Source organism: Maniola hyperantus, chromosome Z, assembly GCF_902806685.2.
Source record: "Maniola hyperantus chromosome Z, iAphHyp1.2, whole genome shotgun sequence".
Taxonomy (NCBI): domain Eukaryota; kingdom Metazoa; phylum Arthropoda; class Insecta; order Lepidoptera; family Nymphalidae; genus Maniola; species Maniola hyperantus.
The window spans coordinates 11,601,373-11,614,309 of record NC_048564.1 but is presented as its reverse complement, the minus strand read 5'-3'; the positions used below and the strand labels follow the sequence as shown (position 1 = coordinate 11,614,309).

Genomic DNA, 12,937 nt, shown 5'->3' with positions numbered 1-12,937 from the left:
CTTTTACAGCCTTACATACTATGATTCGCAGGAAGACGCTGGATTCAGGCAGCGCAAGACCGTGACGTGTGGAAGTCCCTACAAGAAACCTATGTCAAGCATTAGACGTCTATCAGTTGACTATGATGATGTAGATTTATTATTTAGATTAATTTCAAGTTGTAATTTTTTGTTGTATAAGAAGATACGTTTTTAATTTTAGTGTTAAAAAGAAGTGTGGAGATCCTCACTTGAACTTGTAGACGGTCCCGCTGGTGTGGTCGATCATCTGGAAGGCATCAGGGGCCTCCGCCCCGAGCCACACGGCGCGCCAGCCGTCGTGCAGCCGCAGCACCTTGCAGCGCTCCTTGCTGAAGTCGCTTCGGCACGTTCTACACCAAATATTGAAGTGAAACTTTATACTATACTATACGCGTCGCCGTTGAGACTCAGTCTCAACTGCGTGCGCGAACAGATTCCCTTTGTAAAAACTATGATGGGTTCGAAACTAGTCGGGGTAGCGTCGACTAAACACGTGAGTAAAGCCGGGTGTGAGATATGTATAATGGAAATCACTCACGATAGTCTAAACGCTGAAATGAAACTTCTTAAAGCGCGATTTTGAGATAGGTAGAAACTTGCTATAAGTATAGCGCTTAACTGAGGAGGCTAGTTATTTTTGATAGTTAAGTAAAAATACTATTCAAGTACTAACTTAATAAAAAAAAGTTATTAGCCGCGTACCCACCTAGCGCATAGGCCCGCGCGGCTGCCTTGGTGTCCAGATCGCGAGCGATGGCTCCCGAGGCAGCCTCAGTAGTTTTATTCAATTTACACGAGGCCGCCTCGCGAGGCAGGCTGAGCCATCATAAGTTCGCGAGTATTTGAAATGGACAGTCGTGTATTTTCAGCTGCAGCTTTCTCCCTGCTTTTCTCTCGACGATAAGAACCACACAAGGACTCCATTTTTTTTTCAGTTCGTTGACAGACATATTAATTGAGCAGATATTTGTCGCCAACTGTCTTCCCGCTGACTTTTGTTTAAATATTTAGGATCTTTGGGGTCCCAAAGCGCTTTGTACTTGCTGTACAGTTGTATTAAACGAATGGACTCCTCCTGAATACCCATGATATCAATATTATAGATAGAGACAAACACGGATAGACAAAACTTGAAGTAGCTTTGCGCGCGAGCCAAAACATAACCGTTCCCACCTGTCACACAGCGCTCACTGAGGCACGTCCACACCAGCCGAGGCATTTGGCTCGCGAGGCTGCCGCGCGAGCCTGTGCGCTAGATAGGTACGCGGCTATTAAATTGGTACTACCTTATCTTGGCTATTAAATTCGTTAGCTTTTAATAGACAAGGTGATTTTTTTAGTTTATAATATTAGCAGGAGTAAGTATAACTATTGGCATACCCTTTGAAAGTCTTCGATCCGTAGAATAAAATGATATTCCCAGACATCTGCAACCAGTAGCGTTGCCAAGCAGAGAGCGATATCTTTCTCCCCTCTTTAATTACAGTCTTCCTTCTCACATAGCCTTGGAAATCACACTCGGCTGGATCCAAGACTGATAGCACGTCACTGAAAGAGATTTATTGTTTGAAATCGGATACGAAGCGATTTGCCTCCTCGTTTTTAATTCGAACCGCTAGGATATGGAACGCCCTTTCAACATCAGTTTTCCCCTCCAATTTCAATATGGGTACCTTCAAGTCAAGAGTGAATAGGCATCTTCTAGGCAAGCAAGCTCAATCTTACTTAGGCTGCAACATCGCTTGCCAGCAGGTCTAATTGCAGCCAAGCGCTAGTGTATAAATTTAAAAAAAGGTATCTCATTCAAATAAACTTTTATAATGTGCCTTTGAATCGTCAAGTGAATCTACTATTGGATCAGAATGCTCTTACCGTGAACAACCATCAAGAAAATCGGCGGTTGCTCTTTTCAAATATTCAAATAACAAAATGCAATACATTCAGATATTCAGATCAACCGCCGATTATATTTACGAGTTTATTTAAATCTTTTTCATAACCCTAGCTTGTTAACATTTCCGGTATATAACCAACCGCACCGCACGCCACCGAAAGCAATTTCACCTTCACCACCTAGGTACCTGGTGTACTATAACCACCCGTTGTGCCAGACCTTTTCTTCCACGCACATGCAAATTGTGGAACAACAAATTCCTGAAAATCCGGCCACGCATTGGCGGTTCCGCTGGTGCTACAAATGTTCATGGGCAGCGGTAACTACTTCATCAGGTATACATAACATCAGGTAACAGCTTGCTCGTTTGCTCGCTATTTATATAAAAAATGAACTTTAATGCCAAAAAGATACCTGTAAGGAAGTGTCTTAGACATTTTAGCACCCGCCACCGACATAGGAGACTCCAGCAGTGTATCGTCCAACAAATTCACCGAACCAGCCGGTGTCTTTTCATCCTTGTCCTCGCTGTGACTTTTTCCAAATATACTGTTGGACACACCGAATAGCTTACGTGATATTATTTAAGATCATTCGGTAAGACGGTCTCAACACAAAAGGGGTCACTGTACTCGTTATAACCCGGGTATCTTTAAAACAAGAGTGAATAGGCACTTTCTAGGCAAACGCGTCCCATCTTAGGCCACATCGTCACTTCCCATCAGGTGTGATCGTGGTCAAGCGTGCGTCTATAATGAATTTAAAAAAAAACAATTTTTACTATGTGACCAACTCTAAAGAGTTTCCGAGACGGTCAAGCGGCTTGACGTCAAGCACGTACAGTACGCGGCCGAAAGTAATGTACATCGGCCTTTAGAATGACATTTCGGCTATGTAGAGCGTTGTCTCTGTCACTCATGCCTATATGACGTTTTGTCGGTCTCAACGACAGGGACAGCGCTCTACAAATCTGTTATCTCCTTCTAAAGGTCGATGTATTATATGACGATGACGTATATGTATTAAGTGGGCTAAATAGTGATATTACTCGATAGCGTCAACCAGAAGGTTTGTTTTTCACAATTTGAGATATAAATCGCTTTTTATGATGACCCCTTTTGGGTTAAAACTCCCTTACCACCTGACCTTGTAATATGGCATGCATTGCATAGTTTGCAGTTTTATTCCCTACTAAACACAGAATTTATTCCCTACTACTTTCAATGGTTAAAGAATTGTTTGGTTAAAAGTGAAAGGGTATGATCCGATACTAAAACATCTACATTTACTTCGTTAATGGACGTAGTTATGGTAATCCTAGTTTACTGAATTTAAAATACCTATGTTAAATCACCTACCTATGTAATGGACCAGAGACATAACTTCTGAAATAATGCATACATTTTGAGAACTCAATCGCCATATTTGCTAAATGTGTCAACTGTCATGTCCTAAATACGTTGCACCTATGAAGGACTGAAATGCTAAAATCGTACTTTTACACGGCCATCCAGTGTCAATTTACACATAAACCTAAAATGGCGAGTGAGATCTCAAATGTATGCACTATACGAAGATCACATATTGCTGGACATTTTTGTAAAATGAATAATATGATGGAAACTTCTTATCGACTTTTAACAAATTACGAAAAACACACACATTGAAACTTTTAGCTCTGTAAATTAATTAGTGTTAACTACTCAAGGCATGCGTACGATTAATAGTGAAAAATAAGCATAAATAATGTGCTGCAAATACAATTAGAGAACAACGAATAAAAATAGACTTTAGTAAATTATAATATAATTACAGTAGCCGGCTAGAAATATTGTACATCGACCTTTAAAAAGAGATTTCGTAGAGCGTTGTCTTTGTCACTGAGGCCGACAAAACGTCACATAGGTGTGAGTGACAGAAACAACGCTTTACAAAGCTGAAATCTCATTCTAAACGTCGACGTACAATATTTCTTGCCGGCTACTGTACATTATTGTTCGCGACAGGTCAAGGTGGCAATTTTCTGGTGAGGTTTATTACTTACCGGGTAATCAATATAGATATTTTTTGGTATGCAACAATATGAGAGTTAAACTATTTTCACCTTTTTTTAAAAGAACTTACTATTTTATTCATCACAATCAAAACTGACATCGTTTGGTTAGAATTTGTGAAAGTGATTTTTTGTTAATGTAGTCCTACTGTTTTTTAAATCGGTTTTTGTTCTGGACATAGACTTATTTTTGATATGTCAGTACAAAACACAGCTTTATACACTGTATTTATAATCATTTATAATTTTTCCATTCAATGTCACAATATTCTAATACTTTTCAGGCTAGTACACGTGTTTGAGAATAGATTATTGGTTATTTTATTTTTACATGTAACAAACAGGCAACTGACGTCATATTTTACAATACATAAAACTGCAAGCAACGACGAAATCCATAAACGCGTTCGATACGGACTGAAAACTATGACAGCGAGGGTCTGCCGGGCGTCCCTCTTGCATGACGCATCTCATACCCCGAATGCCATCTCGACCTGTCGTGAACTATAGTTGACCTGCCCCGGATTCGCAGGGTTATTCGCAAAACACTTTTGTGGACTTTATATCTATATAATACAACTTTCAAAATATATTTAGCGTACAAAAACCGTTCAGATACACTTTTATTATACCAAGTATAGATTATATGAGCAAACTACACACATGACAATTTAAGACAGTTAATAACTACTGATGGTTAGGTGAAAAGGAATTCTAACTAACAAAATTAAACAATAGTGAACAGTGCAATATTACTCGAACACAAAGCATTTAAACGGAAAGCACGTTTAGGCGAAAATTTCTAGATATAATATTAAGTAATATGAAGTAACGATTACAATAATTAAATAAACAAAAAATTGTGTAATTCTGTTTTGAATCTTTTTGCAAATATTTGTATGATTAATCTTGTACGTAAATAATAATCATTGATCTGTATTTAATATGTAATTTAATTAAATTTTGTTAATTAGCTGTAGGAAATGTATGATAATTTGTATGCATGCTGTGTTTGCCTATAATAAGCTTGTCATTTTGTGAACGTATTTTGGAATAGTTAAAATTGATTTTGTACCTAAATGATTAAGCTGTTGGTAAACCCAATAAAGAATTAAAGAATATAAAATCAGTACATGTATAGGATAGTAAACTCAAATGATATAGTATAATTTAAATAATAATCCTTAAAAACCTGTTACATAAATATAAAACGGAAATTGTTATTTATTGTCCGTGTATAATATGTGACCATTTTAATTTCAGTGCTTCATCGAGATTATTGATGTAATACTTTAATAATATCGAGTACTATTTAAAAGCAATAATACTTTTAATAAACATGTCATGCAGGCGAGTTTGTGTTTTTATAGTGGTATTTTCACAAGACATAATCACTTACTTTATTTACATATAGATTAGATTGAAAAGAGCATACACATTTTTTTTATTACATATTACGAGAAAAAACTATTTACTTGCTCTTGAGTCAATATAAACTTTGAGTTTTATCAACATTTTGATGTTAAACTTCCCGCTGACTAAACCCATTAAAAGCGAAAAAAAAATTATTAAAGAGAAATTTTACACAATGTTAAGTAATACAAAAGACGAGAATATAAATGTATTATTCATATAATATAATGGTCAATGGTCAACTACTTCATTTATCGGGAATAAGGCATACATGCTGTACGGGACGCGTCGGGTTTCTCGTACAGTTTAGTAGTTGTTAACGTTGTTGATAGATAGTTTGTTTGATAATATAATAGATAAATAAAAGATGCTAGTTAGTTTGGTGATTGTATTACACTGATTGTTTTTAAAGATATAGCCGACACCGCAACGGCGCAACGCGCAGTGTCAGCGCTATTGATAAACAAGAATCTTGTTGTGGGTTTGCTTTCAAAATATTTGAATTTATAAAAAATGTACGAGTGGCTCGTACACATGCGTTTATGCAATAAAATACGCGATGAGAAAGACCCGGGTCAGACACAAATAAAAAATGCTTAATAGTTATTTGATTAATAGTTATAAGATGATGCCAGCGACTTCGTCTGTGTGGATTTTGTTTCTATTAAATCCCGAGGGAACTCTTAAATAGCTTAATAGGGAAAACTTAAATAGCCTCTATCCATCTCCAGGATGCAAGCTGTCTCTGTAACATGTATATGATGGCCCGCGACTTCTTCTAAGTAAATTTTGATTTATAAAAATCCCATGAGAACCCTTAGAGTTACCGGTAAAAAAAACTATATCCATTCCTGAGATGCAGACTATCTCCGTTCCAAATTTCGTCAAAATCGGTTAAACGGATGGGCCGTGAAAAGATTGCAAACAGACAGACACAGTTGTTTTTTATTTTTATTTGCAACCTTACAAAATAGCAAACAGACAGACACACAGTTGTTTTTCATTTTTATTTGCAACTTTACAAAATTTTGTTAGTGATTTTTTTATCTTTATTATATAAATAAAAATGAATCGCCGAAATGTATATACGCGGATAGCTTCCGAAAGACCGGAAACGACAGTCCCGGTCCACGGGAATCCACGAGAAAAGACAGTTCCGCGCCAGACGCGGACGAAGTCGCGGGCTAGAGCTGGTTTAAAATAATTGCTAAAGTGCAAAGTAGAAAAATGTTCAAAATTAACTTTAAAACTATGCTTCCTATCTTTAAATTTTTGCTATACCCGGTTCTTTCTTCATATTTCAAAAAAAAATAAAAAAAATCTTTTTTATTCGAATAAACTTTTACAAGTACTTTCGAATAGTCGGATGCATCTACCACTGGTTCGGAATGCCTTTCCTACCGAGAAGAACCAGCAAGAAACTCGGCGGATTTCAAAGAGATCACTTACCATGCAAGAGTTACATTTTTTTCATAGAAATGCCTACCTATAAGGTTGCGCGCTTTAAGCATGCATACTTAGTACTTTGTATCTACAATACACCAAAATGCAAGCCATCATCCAATTAACCGCTATTAATTTTGTTGACTCACCCCACACCGAAATTGACCTTGTGAAAATTTCTTGGTAAGCTCGCGCTTCGAAACCTATGATCCGATTGCCAGTGTGTAAATATCTCTATTATGTGTGCGATTTTAATGAAAAGAATGCCAGTCTATCACATTACATTGCAGTACTTATTTTTGGCCATTACCTCATTAGTCGGACATGAGCACTATCGCATATACAAAACTTTGTTCATTGGATAGTTATTCACATTTCATGCGTTTTACAAATATGTTGAAGAAAGTAATGTACCAATGTTTGATTTTAACAATGGCCCCGATTCTCTAGTCTCTCTCTAAACTAAATTTAGAGTATCTGCATCCTTTTCTTTTTACTAATGTTAAAAAAGGAACGGAACATGACTTTCACATTTAAAGACTCTAAATTTTAGTGCACAATACAAATTTAAACAGTAGGTTCGCGAGTGCGTGCTAAAATCACGGGTTTTACCATCTAAAAATTAAATTTAGAAATGTCAAACTGCTCCTGTCCTTTTCATATTACAATAGTAAGAAGAGGGTGCGAATACTCTAAAATTAGGTTGTGCTTAGAATCGGTGCCCATGTAGATATAAGTAGAAGGGCATTCTTTGTGTGTTATGTTCAAAAACGCACACACTATTAAAGCTAAAAAAGTTTCTAACAATAAATTATACTATGTGCTGTTACTGTTAGTTAGTTATTATAGGTCAATATATTTCACCCTCACTGATATCGCATACTTAGTTCATGATTATGTCTCGCTCTTAACAGCCTCGGTATTGTAAGTACCAGTACATGCGTTGACATAAAATGAAAGGAGCTCAAGCAAAATCTGGCGATAACACCATCGAATGAACCCATGGAAGACAGAGACTTGAAATGAGGTAAAGAGGTTTAATAAATGGAGTTTATACAGTAGACCGCTTAATGAACAATTTAGTTATTCCTTTTAGTACAGTACAGTGCGACAAGGCTATCTTGGCGCGTGGCCAAAATCGGAACTAATGTTGCCGTCAAGTGTCCCCTTTGTTCTTGTTTGAATATTATAACTATTATAAGCCTTTGTTCTCCAACAGCGCCCCCCTGTCAATGTCATTCAAGTGCCAAGAGAGCCTTGTCGCACTGTACCACCACTTTATAAGTCACGCCGACGCGATGTACCTTCACCAAATCTTATTTTTAAATGGCGCGAAAATATTTTAACCAATCATTCGTCATCAATCAATCGTTCGTCCGCTATTGGTTATTGCTTATGCGCCATGTTCTATACGCGAATAATTATGAGCGAGAGAACACGAGTTTCTGATGTTCTTGTGTTTCAAATTTTAACGTTAAGCAATAAGGTCTGTATTTCATTACTGTACATTCATTTTTAGTCGAGGTTAGACGAAGTGATCGTACTACGCAGTTTTCTTCTAAGAGATGCATACTTCCATTTTAATCTAAATATATAAAAAGTAAAGATGACTGACAGATTGACTCACTGACTGACTAATCTATCAACGCACAGCTCAAACTACTGGACGGATCGGGCTGAAATTTGGCATGCAGATAGCTATTATGACGTAGGTATCCGCTAAGAAAGGATTTTTGTAAATACAATCCCTAAGGGCGTGAAATTTGTGAAGTCCACGCAGACGATGTCGCGAGCATAGCATAGCTAGTCATTAATATTTATATTCAATAATCGAAATTATCCGAAATGTAAAGAAAAATTCAAAGATTTTTTATAAGTTTTGGTGAATATGGACAATAATAAGTACGCATCACCTAATCCATACTAATATTATAAATGCGAAAGTGTGTCTGTCTGTCCGTCTGTCTGTCTATCTGTCTGTCTGCTAGCCTTTTACGGCCCATCCGTTCAACCGATTTTGAGGAAATTTGGTACAGCGATAGCTTGCATCCCGGGGAAGGACATAGGCTACTTTTTATCCCGGAAAATCAAAGAGTTCCCACGGGACTTTCAAAAACCTAAGTCCACGCGGACGAAGTCGCGGGCATCATCTAGTAATACATAATAATTAAACATTAAATAGTCTACTGTATGAAGATTATCAAGAAAGAGAAACACCAATGATCATTGACGCTAATAGGTAATATCACTGACAAAAGTCAAATTGCAAATTGCAATTGGCATAGTAAATTAAGTATTGTACGCGGCCGAAAGTAATGTAAATCGGCCTTTAGAATGACATTTCAGCTTTGATGAGCGTTGTCTCTGTCTCTCACACCTATGTGACGTTTTGTCGGTCTGAATGACAGGGACAACGTTCTATGTACAAATATGCTATCTCCTTCCAAATGTCGATTTAGATCACTTTCGGTCGCGTACTGGACTTCTTTAATGAAGGTTACCTAAAAAAGAGTATGCACAAAGCATAGTTTGTATTCAAAATCATAAATGGTATGAGTACTTTACTTTATTTTACTTCGCTTTGAAAATGATGTTAATCATGACGTTTAACTAAATGTTTTGACTTTTGTCACTGAGCATACAATACTAGCATAGATATCGATTCAAACTAGAACGAGGCCTTTTAAGGCAGCAAATATTTAAACAAGTATCCATTACTTCAATACCTCTACTTTATCTATAAAGATATTTATTACACAGGGTAAATGACCTTAAATATTTCAAATTGTTCGATTGATATTTTTCTCCTAACGTGTGTTAGAAAATGACTTTATATAGTACAAATTAAAATATTTAGTGACTTATATCCCAAAAATAATAATTAAGTTGTTTTGAACCGATATCTACAAAAATTGGAAACACGGATTTTTCATACCATGAAAACTAGCTATTATATTATGCCGCATTTTTTAGAAAAAAAATTACCTATACGTAATTTATGATCTCTTAGAATTAATTTTTTGGTGTTGTTATTAATATGCAAAGTATTGTTAGATAATAAATTATGTAGGTACTATAATTATATTTTTAAAATGGGCGTTTTAATTGGCCCATATGGTATTGGCAAATGTACTTTAAGGCGTAAGGTAAGCTCATTCCACATTTATGGGAGAATACTATGTACTTGTTATTCGGTAACGTCTAAATCATCTCAATAAATTAAGTTAAACGGCAAGGTGATTACGTAAAACGTTGCAGTAGCGACAGCAACGCGACAGCAGTAGCAATGCGACAGTTAATTTGCTGTCTCTCTTCTTCTTCTTATTTTGCTTTGTGGCTGTCTCTCTCTAGCTGCTGTTACGTGTTACGTTTGACAGCAACGATCGCGAGATTTACGCCTGTCGCAAGCCTGTCGCGAGATACGTAATCACCCCGCCGATGTCTTAAAATACCAATAAAGAAACACGAATGAATAATCTTTTTAGAAATTATGACTAGAACACTTACTTGGAGCCAAGTGAACGACATTTTCGGTGGGTGGGTATGAATTTAGTCTGCGTGTAGGTGCCTTGGAGACGTAGGGAGCCCGAGCCCAAACGGTGCGATGGAGACAGCGAGAACGATGTGCAAGTACCCGGGACTGCGGCCTCTTTGACAGACTCCTTGGATCCCGCGCAACTGCCTACCGGTGATGGCGGCTCCAATTTTAATGACAACCTAAAATAAATGTAGAAACATGTTTTCCTAATATATTAAACCGGCCAAGTGCGAGTGCCGTACTACAGTCGTATTTTTTCGACATTCTGCAGGATAATTCAAAAACTATGCTACATCAAAATAAATAAAAATCTGTTTTAGAATGCACAGGTGAAGACCTTTCATATGATACCCCACTTGATATAGTTATCTTACTTAGAAAATTGAAAATACTAATTATTATTAGTTCATGACCACAATTTTTAATTTTTTTTGAGTGATGTAACCACAAATTCACGGTTTTCAGATTTTTCCCAAATGTCAGCTATAAGATCTATCTACCTGACAAATTTCATGATTCTAGGTCAACGGGAAGTAGCCTCTAGGTTTCTTGACAGACAGACAGACAACAAAGTGATCCTATAATGGTTCCGTTTTTCCTTTTGAGGTACGAAACCCTAAAAACACAAAAAAGTTTCTAGCTACGTCCGTTATAGATCAGTCAATCAGTCAGTCAGTCAGTCACCTTTTCCTTTTATATAGTTAGATGTTCAACACATTAGCCGTAGCGGCGTACAAATGTTGTGGTTGTTTTAGTTAAACACGGAACAGGCGCTATCTCATACTCTAAGTTGTGATAACTATTCAGAGCTTGAGAGAACGACTGAATAGTTCGACTTACTTGTACTGATCATCTTCTAGAAACTTCTGGAGCTCTTCAATGTACCGCACGCTGTTGAGATAGTTGGCTACGTGGGGAACAGGCGTGATCTCATACTCTGAGGTTTGATAACGTTCTAAGGCCTTCAGAACAACAGCCATCTTGGAGACGCGGTGCGGAGAACCCGCTGGGTGAGCCATATCTATGTAAACCAGGTCTGTGAGGAATATACCTGAAACCAGAGAATCTCAAAATTAAACCCCATTAGTATTCTTAGATGCAACGCACAACGGAAGAGCGGAGTGGAGCTGAAGCGCAGTATTTGTCTTGATGTAACAGATATAACAACTCAAACAAGCTTTATTCGTTTTGAAATAACGCTGCCAGCCACCCATGCTCACACAAAAGTGCTGCCAATGGTGCGGAGTCTTTCAACCGATTTTAACCATTTATCAGAGAACATAACTACTTTCTATCTCGATCGAGATAATATTATGATATTATAAAGAGGTGAAGTCAACAAATCTTTTGTTTGCTTGTAGTCAATAAACTCAGAAACTACTGAACCGATGTTTATAATTCTTTTCTTATTAGAAAGATACTTTATTCAGAAGTATCTAGGCTATAAACTACATATTATGAACCGCGCGCGAAGTCGCGGGCAAAATCTCTTTTCATTAAATAGTATAACAAAGTGGCAATCAGCGTTTATTTGTGTATGTCTGTGTTATAAGCCTCCCCGATTGTGTAAGATAAAAACGGGTTCATCGTAAGGGCGTTTGTGCACTCATCCGTGAAATCACGGATACCGTAAAAATACGAATCGAATGAGTACGTATTTGTATGACTGCCACTTCGAAGAATCACGGATACGTACCGAACACGGATGAGTGCACAAACGCCTTAAATCTGTAGTTGGCTATGAAAAAATGTGAACAGCAAATTCAACCAATCAAGAATGTGCTTTCGATAATGATTACGACGAATGGTATTATCCGCAAGGGCGAGCAAACAATGTCATCCCAGGATGGATTGATGGATGAAGCGGCGGGTGGGCTGCTTGTCTTGTATTGATATATGGGGTCATTTTTGTTACACAATCAAAGGGCTGATCAAGATATAACTCTTCAGCAGAAGGCGCAGTAGTGTCAGATCTGTATGAAAGCTAAGATGTATTACTCACCAAGGTAAGGTATACAAGGCAGAGGGATAGACCGCATATATTCGCGAAGAGCTGTCCAGTTGTCCTTTTCCCCGAACAATTCTGCTAGCTTATCGAACTGCTGCTTGTCCTTCTTTGATAGGCAGGCCCAAGTTTTTGACAACCTGTTGCATACAAATTGATATTAAGTTTTTGAATATACAAATTACAAACTGACTGACTGACTGACTGGCTGACTGATCTATCAACACACAGCTCAAACTACTGGACGGATCAGGCTGAAATTTGGCATGCAGATAGCTATTATGACGTAGGTATCCGCTAAGAAAGGATTTTTGAAAATTCAACCCCTAAGGAGGTGAAATACGGGTTTTAAATTTTGTGTAATCCACGCGGACGAAGTCACGAGCATAAGCTAGTATTATTATATAATTTAAGCCTCGATAGCTTAAAGAAGCGGACTGAACTCCGAAAGGACGCCGGTGCAACCCGTTGCACTATTGTCGTACCTACTCCTAGCACAAGCTTAACGGTTAGTTGGCGGGGAAAGGGGAATATCAAATAGCATAATAAACTTGGCTAATATACTTTAAT

At 37.4% G+C, this 12,937-nt stretch overlaps 1 protein-coding gene across 6 annotated transcripts in view; it reads right to left on the bottom strand.

The window, feature by feature from the left end:
* The window catches only part of RalGPS (Ral GEF with PH domain and SH3 binding motif), a 30,078-nt gene that overhangs the window by 4,349 nt on the left and 12,792 nt on the right, over positions 1-12,937 (bottom strand). For 5 of the 6 annotated variants that reach the window (XM_069508951.1, XM_069508948.1, XM_069508949.1 and 2 more), the window contains exons 6-12: positions 12,365-12,507; positions 11,203-11,413; positions 10,332-10,541; positions 6,974-7,027; positions 2,330-2,464; positions 1,402-1,569; positions 231-371 (exon numbers count right to left, since the gene is read on the bottom strand). In XM_069508951.1, the coding sequence (XP_069365052.1) occupies positions 231-371; positions 1,402-1,569; positions 2,330-2,464; positions 6,974-7,027; positions 10,332-10,541; positions 11,203-11,413; positions 12,365-12,507 (1,062 nt within the window). The remainder of the gene's footprint in view (positions 1-230; positions 372-1,401; positions 1,570-2,329; positions 2,465-6,973; positions 7,028-10,331; positions 10,542-11,202; positions 11,414-12,364; positions 12,508-12,937) is intronic. The other variant, XM_034983787.2, reaches the window with a different exon arrangement.